The following is a 12,812-nucleotide window of genomic DNA, read 5'->3' on the forward strand; positions in this document are numbered from 1 at the left end:
TCAGTAACAATTCTGTGTCCCTGAGTAATGCTTCTCTGTCCCTAAGTAACATTTCTCTGTCCCCAAGTAACGTTTCTGTGGCCCTAACTCTCTCCCTGCATACAGCCAGGTCTGCCTCTCTTGAATGACTGCAGGCAAATGAAGAATTCTAAAATCGCCGCTATTTATAGCTCGACCATTACACAGTGCTGGCTGGCTGGCTGCTGATTGGCTAATGCGATCACATGTCATTAATGAATGCATTATGGGTCAGCGCGCCTTGTCTGCGCGCCTTCCCAGACATCCCCGCTCCGTCGCCGCACATGTCGCCGCCATTTTAGGAAAAACTTCAATTCGCGCGTCCGAAGTAGGCTATTTTTCGGATTCGGCGCGAATCGAAAATTTTCCAATATTCGAAACGAATTCCACTTCGCCTACTTCGATTCGCTCATCTCTAGCTATGATGCATGGGCACGCAGGATGTTTATTGCATGTTAATTAACACTTAATGTGGAAAAGGTTGCTGTCCCTGATCTGCAGTATTTTAATAACATACTAATGCTGGATAATTAAATTTTTTATGAAAATCGTTCAGGTGTACAAATTTACCTTTGCGAAGACATACATTTACTTTAATCATTCCACTTATGCACAGTGGTGTATTTAGGTTTTGTGCTGCCATAGGCAACACAAAAATTGTCTGCCCCAACGGACACTGACCAACACCACCCCCTTTCCCCCTCCTGCGAAGAGAGTCTGACATTGACCAACAACACCCCTGCCCCCCACTCGAGAGAGCCTTCCACTACCCCCCCTGGTGATAGAGAGAAAGACACTCATCTTCAAAGCTCTGGACATCCCTGGAAACGGGAGTCAGGCTCTACATACACCATCAAGGAGCCCACAGCCTCTCTTGGATCCCACCTGGTTCCCATGGCACGCGTGTCCCTTCTTTCATCGCTTCTTCTGGGGGGAGGTGCTGCCCCCCTGAAAAATGTCGCCCTAGGCAGGTGCCTTGTTTGCCTTATGGTAAATACGCCCCTGCTTATACAACAGACATCTGTGTTTGTGAAGATATTGTTATCTATCCACCTATCACTCATTAACCTCCCTAGCGGTATGATTATTTCCGATTTTTTGTGCTGAAAGCAGTACCATTATTTTGCATGGAAATATGTAGTTTTTTTATTGTAGGCTGTAATTTTTCATAAAAAATGTAATGTAAAAAATGTAATTTAATCATAAAAAATAATAATATAATAAGAATACATTTAATTCAATAATATAATCAAACTGAAAACACTGAAATTTGAAATATAGCGCCAAGTTCGCACATTGCTGAGCAAAGTCACAGAATCGTTTTCAGTGTCTGATGACGAATTTCCCCACGAATCATTATCACTCAATTCTGCAAGTGGTTCTGATTTACTATCGCTGTTCTCTAGCCGGTCTAAAACCGCTTTTGACGTAAAGGGACACTTTTTGGACGCCATGGATGTTTCTCAGTTTCCAGGCAGAAAGAACAGACAAAATGCAGGCAGGGCGCAGGACAAAGCACTCGGGACAAAATGTATGTGAAATGGTTTGAAACAGCAATGTTTTACTATGTAAAACTTGTTTTGAAAAAAATGACATTTTTTAACATTTTCAAATTTCCTGCCGCCGCCGGCGCCCGTACGTCCCGACGTCACAGGGACCGGAACACAGAAGCCAGATGCCGGCATCAGCCGGAGTAGATGGCCGGGGATGCTTCAGGGGACACATTGTGGGAGCGAAGGACAAGGTAAGTGCTGCAGGGACTCCCTATGCAGCGCCGCATGGTAAACCCAAGTGTAGCTCGGGGTTACCGATTTTGGTACTGACATTTTACCCCGAGCTACACTCGGGAATACCGCTAGGGAGGTTAATAGTCTTGAGTTCACAAGCATGAAGGATATATGACTGGATAGTCTGCCAGCTCAACTTAAAATGTCTCCATAGCAAAAGTGTACATGAGCCAGCTAGTCTCTATGGGATGGTGTGAATGAAGCTTTCCCTATAGCCCTGTACACACAATGAGAATATTGGACGAACGATCGTCCGTTTATTCTTTTTTTTGCATGCTAGTCTTATATCAAAAGTGAAGAGTTTACTAAAGTCACAAAAATGTACGACAGAAGTCACAAAAATGCATGACAGAAAGAAAATTCGGAAGTGATGTAATGTATTTTGTATTGTATTTTTGACAAAAATACGTACAAAAACTGTACTGATTAAGCGAAAATCGTACAATCTGGTATCATAAAAGAACATTTTTTGTGCTTATCCCTTCAGATAATTTCGGACGAAAGCTGTATACTAACAATCAGATAATCCCGCGATTGCTTCAAAAGCAGTATTTTTCATATGATTTTCTGATTGTGTGTACTAGGCTTTAGTGGTAGGGTAAATTTACCTTTTGTAAATAAGGCTCTTATCTTGTCCAGATTAACCTCCCTAGCGGTATGATTATTTCAGATTTTTGGTGCTGAAAGCGGTACCATTTTTTTGCATGGAAATATGTAGTTTTTTATTGTAGGCCTGTAATTTTTAGGAATAACTCACTGAAATCTGTCCGAACAAGAGTCTAGTAAACATTCCGGATATGATAAAACTTGAAACACGAAATCATAAATTATAATTTAATAAATAATCATAAAAAATAATAATATAATAAGAATACATTTAATTCAATAATATAATCAAACCGAAAACACTGAAATTTGAAATATAGCGCCAAGTTCGCACATTGCTGAGCAAAGTCGCAGAATCGTTTTGATGATGACGAATTTCCCCACAAATCATTATCACTCAATTCTGCAAGTGGTTCTGATTTACTATCGCTGTTCTCTAGCTGATCTAAACCCGCTTTTGACCTAAAGAGACACTTTTTGGACGCCATGGACGTTTCTCAGTTTCCAGGCAGAAAGAACAGACAAAATGCAGGCAGGGCACAGGACAAAGCACTAGGGACAATATGTACGTGAAACGGGTTGAAACAGCAATGTTTTACTATGTAAAGCTTGTTTTGAAAAAAATAAAATTTTTTAAAATTTTCAAATTTCCCTCCGCCGCCAGCGCCCGTACGTCCCGGCGTCACAGGGGCCGGAACACAGAAGCCAGATGCCGGCAGATTAATCCCCCAAACCCGCGTATATCTTTTGCTTTCAAATAAAGTGAAAAAAAAAATACATTTAAAGGGTAAATCTGTCTGACAATTATATGATGTAATACTCACCAACAATTTTCAAGTATGCCGTTATATCACTTTGATTATTTGTTTGTATCATCACTGTGTAGTTTCCCTCATCGGTTCTATTTAGGTTGGAGATCTGTAGAGATCCATTGGGGAAAGTTGTCATCCTACCAGGGATGAACAGAGGTCCAAGTAATAGTTGGGCATTACCAAGGGTGAGATATCGAAAGATTTGATATTCTCTGTTTGTGTTCGATCCTTTATACCAAATAAAAGTCTGAATTCTCTCAGAAACACCAGTTACACTCAGAGTGACAGATCCCCCGATGACCGGATTCTGAGGGATCACCTCAATACTCATCATTCCACTGGAAACACTCACTAACACACCGAGGAGAACTGTAAGAGAAAGTGAGATAAGAAGATCAGGGATCATAGTGAATAATTGGTAGCCATTTGCCCATGTATGATTTGAAGGGATTCGCCCATCAGTTATTACCTGCATTCCCTGTACTGTGACTCTCCTTGTCCTCCAGCATCACCCTATATTTCTTCTTTTTTCTTTCACCTATTACCCTCCTATTACTCCCCCCTTCCATTAGCAGCCCCTCTCTATACTGTGTTTCCTTCCCAACCAACTCTCCCTCAAACACGCACTTTTTCTCCTCCACCATTGCCATTGCAGGGGGTTAGCGGCATTCCATCCACAAACCAGCAGATTCACTCAGCAGTAAGGTAGGCATAATGGTTGACATCTAAACCATTCACCAATGTTAAACAAACAACCAGCAGCACAGACACCAATCTTTGGGTATACATGTTGGAATGCACCTGCCAACAAAATTGTATCATACCATTACTATCATTTTCTCAAATGGCACTTCACTTACCTGACACAATAATATGGGAGCCAAAGGAAAGTTGCTTGGTGATCATTCTTTTTAGACACACAAATTAAACAATAGAGATTTCTTTCCCCGTGATGTTTCTTTGTTCCTGGCAATCCTCTGTGTCACATTTGATTTGCCAGATTCCTTTATTTAGGTCCAGGATATATTATATCTATAAATCTCAATTTGTATGTGCTTAGTGTTCCCCTGTGTCTGCTTTACGTCTGGATGAGTCTCCGTGTACGGGGAAATACAAGGTGTGGGAGGTATAGTAAGGGAAGTAATGTAATATTTCACAATCTGCTGTTACTCTGCACATGGATGGTTCCTATTCAAAGCATTTAAAGTAGCCCATACTTTTCAGATTTTTAGTAGATATTGATGAGCAAGTCATTCACAGGAGAGTTTATGTCATGGAATAATGTTTTGCATCCTTGTCCCCTCTGCATGTCCTCCTTCCGCCCCCTGTGGTTTCCAGGTTCTCCTTCTCTTACAGGGTTCCCGGGACCACAATGATAGAAAGTAGGAGCAGACCAAGGCACATCCATGCCTTACAGATCTTTGGCAGACAGCTCCCATCAGTCAGCTGAAGAACCAGGGTCACTCTCGCTCTTACTTCAGACCATCAGGTTGCCTACCTGAGGCCACATTGCAGCAGGTGCCTGAGAAGGCAGTGTGTCTTCCCCCCAGGCTGGAGCAATCCTTTCCAAAAAATAAATATGCCCAAAGAATAAATACCCTCTCCTCTGGCCTGAAAGAAACTGGAAGCTGCAATGATTTTGTCACTTCTGGTTTTCCGATCCTCCATTTTCTGGCTGGTACAGCCAGAGGAGCATCTATCTGAGTGGATCTGTGCCCAATTACATACTGTGAAGGGTTGAGGACAGGGGCGGACTGACAACTCATGGGGCCCCCGGACAAAAGGGGATCATGGCGCCCCTGTGTCCTTGCCCAAACTCAAAAAAGCCTATAAAAAAGGTACCAGGGGCATCTCATGGGGCTCCCTACTGACCCTGGGCCCTAGGGCAGTGCCCGAGTTTCCATTTTTTTTCATGGCGCCCCTGTGTCCTTGCCCAAACTCAAAAAAGCCTATGAAAAAGGTACCAGGGGCATCTCATTTGGCTCCCTACTGACCCCGGGCCCTCGGGCAGTGCCCGAGTTTCCAAATGGTCAGTCCACCCCTTGTTGAGGAGACATTGGGGTCTACTACACCCCTAATGATTCCATGAAGAGTACCCACCATCTGGCCAGTGCTGCCACATGGGGGTTTATCCCTTGTGATAGCAATTAGGTGCTGTAGTGCTTACCTCCGTAGGAGCCGCTGTAGGTATTGTCTAGGCCTTCCCTAATTTTCCCCCGCTGCCATGCACAAGGTAGTTTTGCAACCAGGTGCACACATACTTTCACTTGCTGTCTCCAATAACCAGTGTAGGGGTTGTTGTTTTTGTTGTTTTATTATTGGAGAACTTGGGTAGGGATGGGGAATTTAGTATAATACGCCAAGAATAAAAATAATTACAGTTAAGGATGGAATTTTCTTAAGTAGCAGCTTTGAGCAAAATCCCGATGACAGGAAGGGGGTAAATAGACAGTGATCTTCAGGACACCAGGTGGGTCACTGTTTACAGACCCATGCTGACTATATAGCATCAGAGGGGTAGCAAAGCAAAAATACTCACAAGGCTCAAGGACAGAATGGTAACCTCCTTCAAATATTCCAAGCAATACCCTCCAGTGATACCAGACAGATCTTTGGCAGACAGCTCCCATCAGTCAGCTTACTGAAGAACCAGGGTCACTCTCTGTCTTACTTCAGGCCCTCGGGTCGCCTACCTGAGGCCACATGGCAGCAGGTGCCTGGGAAGGCAGCGTGCCTTCCCCCCATGCTGGAGCATTCCTTTCCAGGAAGGCACCAGGGTTCAGTATGTTACATAGTTACATAGTTAGTCTGGCTGAAAATAGACAAAAATCCATCCAGTTCAACCATAGAAAAAAATGCCCAAAGAATAAATACCCTCTCCCATACCTCCCAACATTACTGCATTGACAAGCAGTTAAGCATGCTTGTTATACTCACTGTGGAACCTAAGGGGTCAATCCCCTGCATGAAGTAAAAGCGCTGTTTGATCTTGACTTCTCTGATCCTCCTCTTCTGCCAGTGCCCCCTCTTATCTCCTGATAAGACAACGTGTGGAGTCACTCTGCACATGCTCAGTTTGGTGTGTATTGCTAGAGAGGTGTTTATTTCTTGGGACAGTGCATGTGACCAGCACAAGGCCAATCAGCTCTGTCCAAACAGAGGTCAGGGATCCTGCACCCTCCTAGAGCAGAATGAAAACTCCTCCTACAAGCTTTAACATGTGCTCTCCTGGACACTGATAGAAGTCACAAGACTGCTCTAACTGCTGATAAGAAAAGGTATTTAGCAGTTTATATTTATAAATAATTTCTATGTTGTGTATACTCTGGGAGACCGGATATAGTGAATGAAGGGTCCTGGGTTTAGTAACACTTTAACTACTTTATGGCAGAATTTGAAAGTGGTTGTAAACCCTTAAATATACCCAGTTAGAGGACAGTCCTCAGGTGATACACAGAGATGAGACAAATCCTCCTACATAAGTTGTACCTGTTTATCTGTAATTGCTCTTCTCTACATCTGTCCAAAGTGCTGATTTTATAAAGCTTGTCTGAGCTTTAAGAAAGCAGGGGGGCAGGGAGCTAAACGTGCACACTGCAGACCTCAGTGAGAGCTGATTGGAAGGAGGGCACACACCCCTCCCTCCCCATAGTCCTCTGGGGCACGTGACAAGTCCCAGAAGAATACAGAACCATTTACACAGGAACAGGGCTGAGGCTGTCAATCAGCTGGAGGTCCCTTCCCATCAGAATTTTTCTCTTGGTGTCAGGAAAACGTGTCAGAAGTGACTCATGCTGATAGCAGAGGAAGGAAGCAGCAGACAGAAATGACACTTAGTGGACTGGATTGAGACAAGTGCACACTATAGAGGGATATGCATTGTTCATATTTTGTGTCTGAGGTTTACAACAACTTTAAATCTCTTGAATACAACAAAGAACGTAGAAAAATAGAGCAAGAAGGGCACACCAGCTTAGTGCATTACTTCCATCATCATTTATTGATATTAACAAAGTGTATGTGTATATGTGTACATCACACGTATGAAATGAATCCTGGGACAGGGTCTCTTGGTGTTTCCAGAACCTGGATGACCAATATAGAAGACCCTTGCAATGATACACTGTACAAAGCAAATATGCTGAAGCATTTCAAGAGATATACCCTGTTCCCCAGAGCTCTTCCCACAGTAGTTCAAGCAAGAACAGCCTACATACAGTAGAAGTGACAACTCTCCTCTGAATCCAGTAGTAGTGCAGTGTTGTCACCCCATCACAGGAAGCTGCATTAGGTGTACTTCACTGGCAGGATCAATAGGTATTTGTGGAACTTTGCTGGGGGGCTATAGGAAAATGGCAGATGCAGATGGACTTATGATTGGACCTTATGCCCCCGTTCCTCAATCACCTAATTTCGACCTTCTGGTAGGACTTCCTGAACCTGAGATGGTCTGGATTCTACTGGGTCCTTTTCACCAGATCACACGCCATCATACCTACTGTGCTTGTGGCAGTGTTTCAAGACATCCGGAGTCTGTCAGTGATGAACGATCTGCTCAACGTTCTTCAAAGAACTCTGGTAATTGCCATCAGTGAAGTGGACCTCTTATTAAAATCTACACGCTACAAGTCATTCATGTCATTAGAGATTGCTGAACATCAAATGAATATAGAGTACCTGTCACTGCCCAAAGCTTGTTTGCCCCCTTGTTATAACTATAAAGAAAAATGAAAAAAAGGTGTAAAAATAATAAAATTTAAATTAAATTAATTTTATTTTTTTAAAAAAGTATCCCTATTCCCTCAAGCATGCACGCAAATGCGTGTAGGTCCGGCATGCATATATAAACAGTACTTGCAACACACATGTGAGGTATCACAGTGAACCTTGGAGTGAGAACAATAATTCTAAGGTCATAATTCTAAATTGATAACCTGGAAAAGGCTTTTAAAGTGCAGTTTTAAAGCGGAGCTCCACCCAAAAGAGAACGTTCTGCTTTAAGGACTGGTCCTCTGCTCCCTGTTAAGGATTGGCACCTTTCGGGAGTGGGTATCCGAAATTGACAGGTACCCGCTCCTAATTCCACTGCGATTGCCTAGGTGATCGGAAGTGGAAGTTGTCCTCCCCTCTCCCTCCCCGTAGTCTTCTGGGACATGTGACAGGTCCTAGAAGACTACGGGACCATTCAGAAAGCGCACTGAAACGCATGCGCAGTGGGTACCCGGCTGTGAAGCCGCAAGCTGTCACAGCCGGGTGCCCACACTGAAGATGCCAAAGCACGGGGAAACCAGGGCGGCTGGTGAAACGGGCTGCACGTGCGGGGGGAAAGGGGGGGTTATGGGCACCACTGGATTGAGGGCCAAGTGAGTAGCTGTTTTTTAAACGTCAGCAGTTACAGTTTTTGTAGCTGCTGACTTTTATTTTTTTATTTTCACTGGAACACCACTTTAAGTACCATAGTTTGTCACCATTTCATGGACGTGCACAACGTTAAATCTTGACGTGTTTGGTTTGTATTTATATGTTACCAAAAACAAATGGGTATTATATTGAGTTTGTGTGCACTAAATTTCATTGAAGTTTTTTATTTTTCCCTCAAAATTTGCTTTTGATAAATGGCTACACAAATACGTGACATTAAAATTGCAATGGTCACCTTTTCATTTCCCTGGGTCTCTGCTTTCAGAAAATATATAATGTTTGGGGGTTCTAAGTAATTTTGCAGCCACAATTCTGACTTTGACATGTGTGAGGAATGTCAAAATTGCCCTGGACAGCATGTGGTGAAGGTGGGTGTGAACTGCGGGGATAGCAGGTCATATGTCGGCTATTCCTACCAAACCTTGCATTTTGCATTCAAACACAGCTGAATGCATTCCAATGGAAAGTGAAGCATTTGACCAGAACACCCAATGACACGACCTTTAGAAAAATGTATTATGTGATTTATTGCAAATATGAAAATACCTTTTTTGATGTAGGCAGGGCTTGTTTGATTTGGGCGGGGCTTGATAGAGTCCTGTCCAGGCCTGACTATGACTTCTTTTCCTCACCAGTCATTTGAATTTTTCCTCTGTAAAGTGGTCACCTTCTTTCTCATCGTATTAAAGGATACGGTTCACTTTAAAAAAAAAATAATACATGCCCATTTATTTGCAGGTAAAAAAACTGGATTTTTTGTTACTCACCTTAAAATCCCTTTCTCTGAGTTAATTGACGGACACAGCTGCTTCTTCTTTATCCATAACAAAACAGGGTTTTATAGCTCCACCTACAGGAGTAGGACACTAAGCAGAAAAAAACTTGGCACCTCCTGTGGGCAGTCCTCTCTGGGTATGAAACCCCTTCTCTGCTATAGGCCTCCAGTCACAAGCAGTGTCAAAGGAGAAAACTCCAAAGAGGGGTGGGTGTCAAAGGAGAAAACTCCATAGAGGGATGGGTATCAAAGGAAAAAACTCCATAGACGGGTGGGTGTCAAAGGAGAAAACTCCATAGAGGGGGTGGGTGTCAAAGGAGAAAACTCCATAGAGGGGGTGGGTGTCAAAGGGGAAATCTCCATAGAGGGGGTGGGTGTCAAAGGAGAAAACTCCATAGAGGGTTGGGTGTCAAAGGAGAAAACTCCATAGAGGAGGTGGGTGCCAAAGGAGAAATCTCCATAGAGGGGTGGGTGTTAAAGGAGAAAATTCCATAGAGGAGGTGGGTGCCAAAGGAGAAAACTCCATAAAGGAGGTGGGTGCCAAAGGAGAAAACTCCATAGAGGGGTGGGTGCAAAAGGAGAAATCTCCATAGAGGGGTGGGTGCCAAAGGAGAAATCTCCATAGAGGGGTGGCTGCCAAAGGAGAAATCTTGAGAGAGGGTTGGGTGCTGTGTCCATCAATGACCCCCGGGCAACATGCCAACACTCCGAACCATCACAAGGGGTGCCCAAGAGTCCTAAACTGCCACCTGCAAAACTGTGCGGAAAAAGCTAGCATAGGTAGATGCCCACACATCGACTGCACAGATGACCAGTCAACACTTGCAAGAGAGGGAAATAGACATCTGATGTTGGAACGCCCAGGAGGCGCTAACCATCCAGAGTGCGTAACAGGAAAGGGAAGTTCCCGCCCTGCAAATGCATACACTCGCACAATCATCTGCTGAAACCAATGGAATAGTGGCAGAAGAGGCTGTCAAGCCTCTCTGCCAGGGGCGGACTGACCATTTGGAAACTCGGGCACTGCCCGAGGGCCTGGGGTCAGTAGGGGGCCCCATGAGATGCCCCTGGTACTTTTTCATAGGCTTTTTTGAATTTGGGCAAGGACACAGGGGCCCCATGATCCCCTATTGCCCGGGGGCCCCATGAGTTATCAGTCCACCCCTGCTCTCTGCAGACCGTCCATGAGAACAAAAAGAGAATCAGACATCCAAAAGGCAACCTTCACAGAAACCACGTCTAAGGTATGGAAAGCCATCTTCTTAAGGCGGGACAGCTGAGGGAACAGGTGAAAACTGACACCTTCAGAAGAAAGGCAAGGGAAAGTTGAACCACCACCTTGTCCTTGAGTAAAACCATATAAGGCGTCTTGCAGGACAAAGCCGCCATCTCCAACACCCACCGAGCTGAAGGCACTAGGCAGAATGACTGAAGGCCTATACCAGAAAGGGGGTTTTATACCCAGAGAGGACTCCCCATAGGAGGTGCCAAGTTTTATTCTACCTAGTGTCCTACTCCTGTAGGTAGGGCTATAAAACCCTATTTGGTTATGGATAAAGAAGAAGCAGCTGTGTCCATCAATGATCATAAGAGAAATGTGCATTTACACTTTTATTTTGGAGCCTCGAAAGCATTGCACCAACAATCAGTAGATCACTGATGCCATGAAGGGCTCCAGCAAACCTGTCGACAGTGTACGGACAAACAGATACACTCTGAAAGGAATAATCAATGAACTACCACAGCGCTCAACAGTGCCATGGAAGTTCATTGAGAACTACAAGCCGACAGTCGCAAAGGCTGTAGGTATGTGGAGTTCATTAATTCACAGAACTCTGTGAATGAATGACACAGATGTGTGGGAGAAGCCCCGCACGGCAGCGCACTTTTCAAAAAGTGACAGCTAGTACAGGGAACTTCTCCCCATACTGCTCATACACGGGGGGGGGGGGGGGGGCAATGGGCAGTGGCTGCAGCAGTGGGAACATGTTACATGTTCCAACCTAAAAACGGGTGGAACATGTAAAGTGTTCCCAAAGATAAACATCCTTTAATCATTGCCATAAACTTGTATTTTGTGGTGGTTTACATCCCACGTCTGGGCAACATTGCCCTGTTTGTGGTGTTTGGAATTTTTCTGTTATTTTATGCAGTCTTCATGTTATACTGGATAAATACCAGTTCTAGAGACAACCTGGATGCGTTACCTAATAATCGCATCTGACCTACACCTTTAACTTGCTTTTGCACCCGCTTTTATGTGCAACCTGGCCCTAACCCAAAGAGCTCATACTCACCACCCATCGCTGTTTTGTTGCTTCCAAGTTAAAAGAGAGCCGACTGGTCATAAGTAGCTGTCTTAGATGAGCCTTACTCAACCTTATTAACATGAAAGAACCCTGGAAATACTTTCAGGTCTCGGGAACCCCCTGCTAATAATTACTGTAGCTACAGCTCATGCATATTGGTGTGAACAGTAAGTCATATAACATGAGTTCCCTTATGTAGTACTGCCCCCTTAAGGGTTGCTTAGTAATTTTTGGATTCCTAGTCAATCTGAACCTCTTGTTGAAAGCCCAATCTCTGCTGACACCATCGTAATTTCTTGACCAAAGTAAATCAAAAATGTGAAATGGACTCACACGCAAGTTAGTAAGGACCAATATGAAGTTTATACTGGAATTAAATGTAACTTGGTTAAAAAGAACAAAATGACCCTGATATATGCAGCAAATATAATCACTCTTGGTAATTGTGAGCAAAAGTAATGACATTCACCATAAAGCAACAATAACTGTTGGCAGGCCTGCCTTCAGAAATGATCCACTGTCTCCAATCTGAGGGGACTGCTGAATCTCCAGTGAGCAGAAACAACTATCAACTAGATAGCCGAGGTGGCAAACTTTCTGTATTCACTTGGTTAGTGGGCATATGGGTCTCTCTCACCCAATCAAAGTAGTCCAGCAGATCATAGCGGTCTGTCTTTCTCTGTAAACGGGTCAGTCCATGGACTCTCCAGCTCAGACTTAGCATCCCGTCTAGTCTCCTGCTGTCAGATTGGCCTGTTGGACATCTTGACAGACCAGGTGGTCAGTAGGCTCTTTCCGCTCTCTCTCTTCTCTCTCCAACCCTGGCTCCACGGCTTATTCATCTGTCAGCACACCTCCTTCTCTTTCAGTCTCTCCTGTCCAATCTCCTGGGCTTTTATAGCTCACACACTACCCTTCCTGGGAAATGTAGTCCCTGATTGCCCTGCTCACCAGCTGAGTCCTGCTATTCAGCATACAAGTTCCAGAGGGCTGTTCTGTCTATGTGGGTGACCCTGAATGGCAGGCCACCGCCATCTAATGTCCATCTTAATGTATTACAAGTAATAACATTTCAATGGGTCAC

At 44.1% G+C, this 12,812-nt stretch overlaps 2 protein-coding genes across 2 annotated transcripts in view; one reads left to right on the forward strand and one right to left on the reverse strand.

Moving 5' to 3' along the window:
• Positions 1–4,129, reverse strand: part of LOC149443907 (cell adhesion molecule CEACAM7-like) — a 41,258-nt gene extending 37,129 nt beyond the window's left edge. Inside the window, exons 1-2 of the mRNA XM_089655144.1 lie at positions 4,084–4,129; positions 3,236–3,592 (exon numbers count right to left, since the gene is read on the reverse strand). Of these exons, the coding sequence (XP_089511270.1) occupies positions 3,236–3,592; positions 4,084–4,129 (403 nt within the window). The remainder of the gene's footprint in view (positions 1–3,235; positions 3,593–4,083) is intronic.
• A 3,446-nt stretch (positions 4,130–7,575) lies between these two features.
• LOC149443908 (cell adhesion molecule CEACAM8-like) overlaps positions 7,576–12,812 on the forward strand; it is a 45,893-nt gene continuing 40,656 nt past the window's right edge. Inside the window, exon 1 of the mRNA XM_089655236.1 lies at positions 7,576–7,801. Within this exon, the coding sequence (XP_089511362.1) occupies positions 7,576–7,801 (226 nt within the window). The remainder of the gene's footprint in view (positions 7,802–12,812) is intronic.

This window comes from Staurois parvus, unplaced genomic scaffold (assembly GCF_062004578.1).
Source record: "Staurois parvus isolate SC_StPar_1 unplaced genomic scaffold, SC_StPar_1.0 ptg000827l, whole genome shotgun sequence".
In the NCBI taxonomy this organism is placed as follows: Eukaryota; Metazoa; Chordata; class Amphibia; order Anura; family Ranidae; genus Staurois; species Staurois parvus.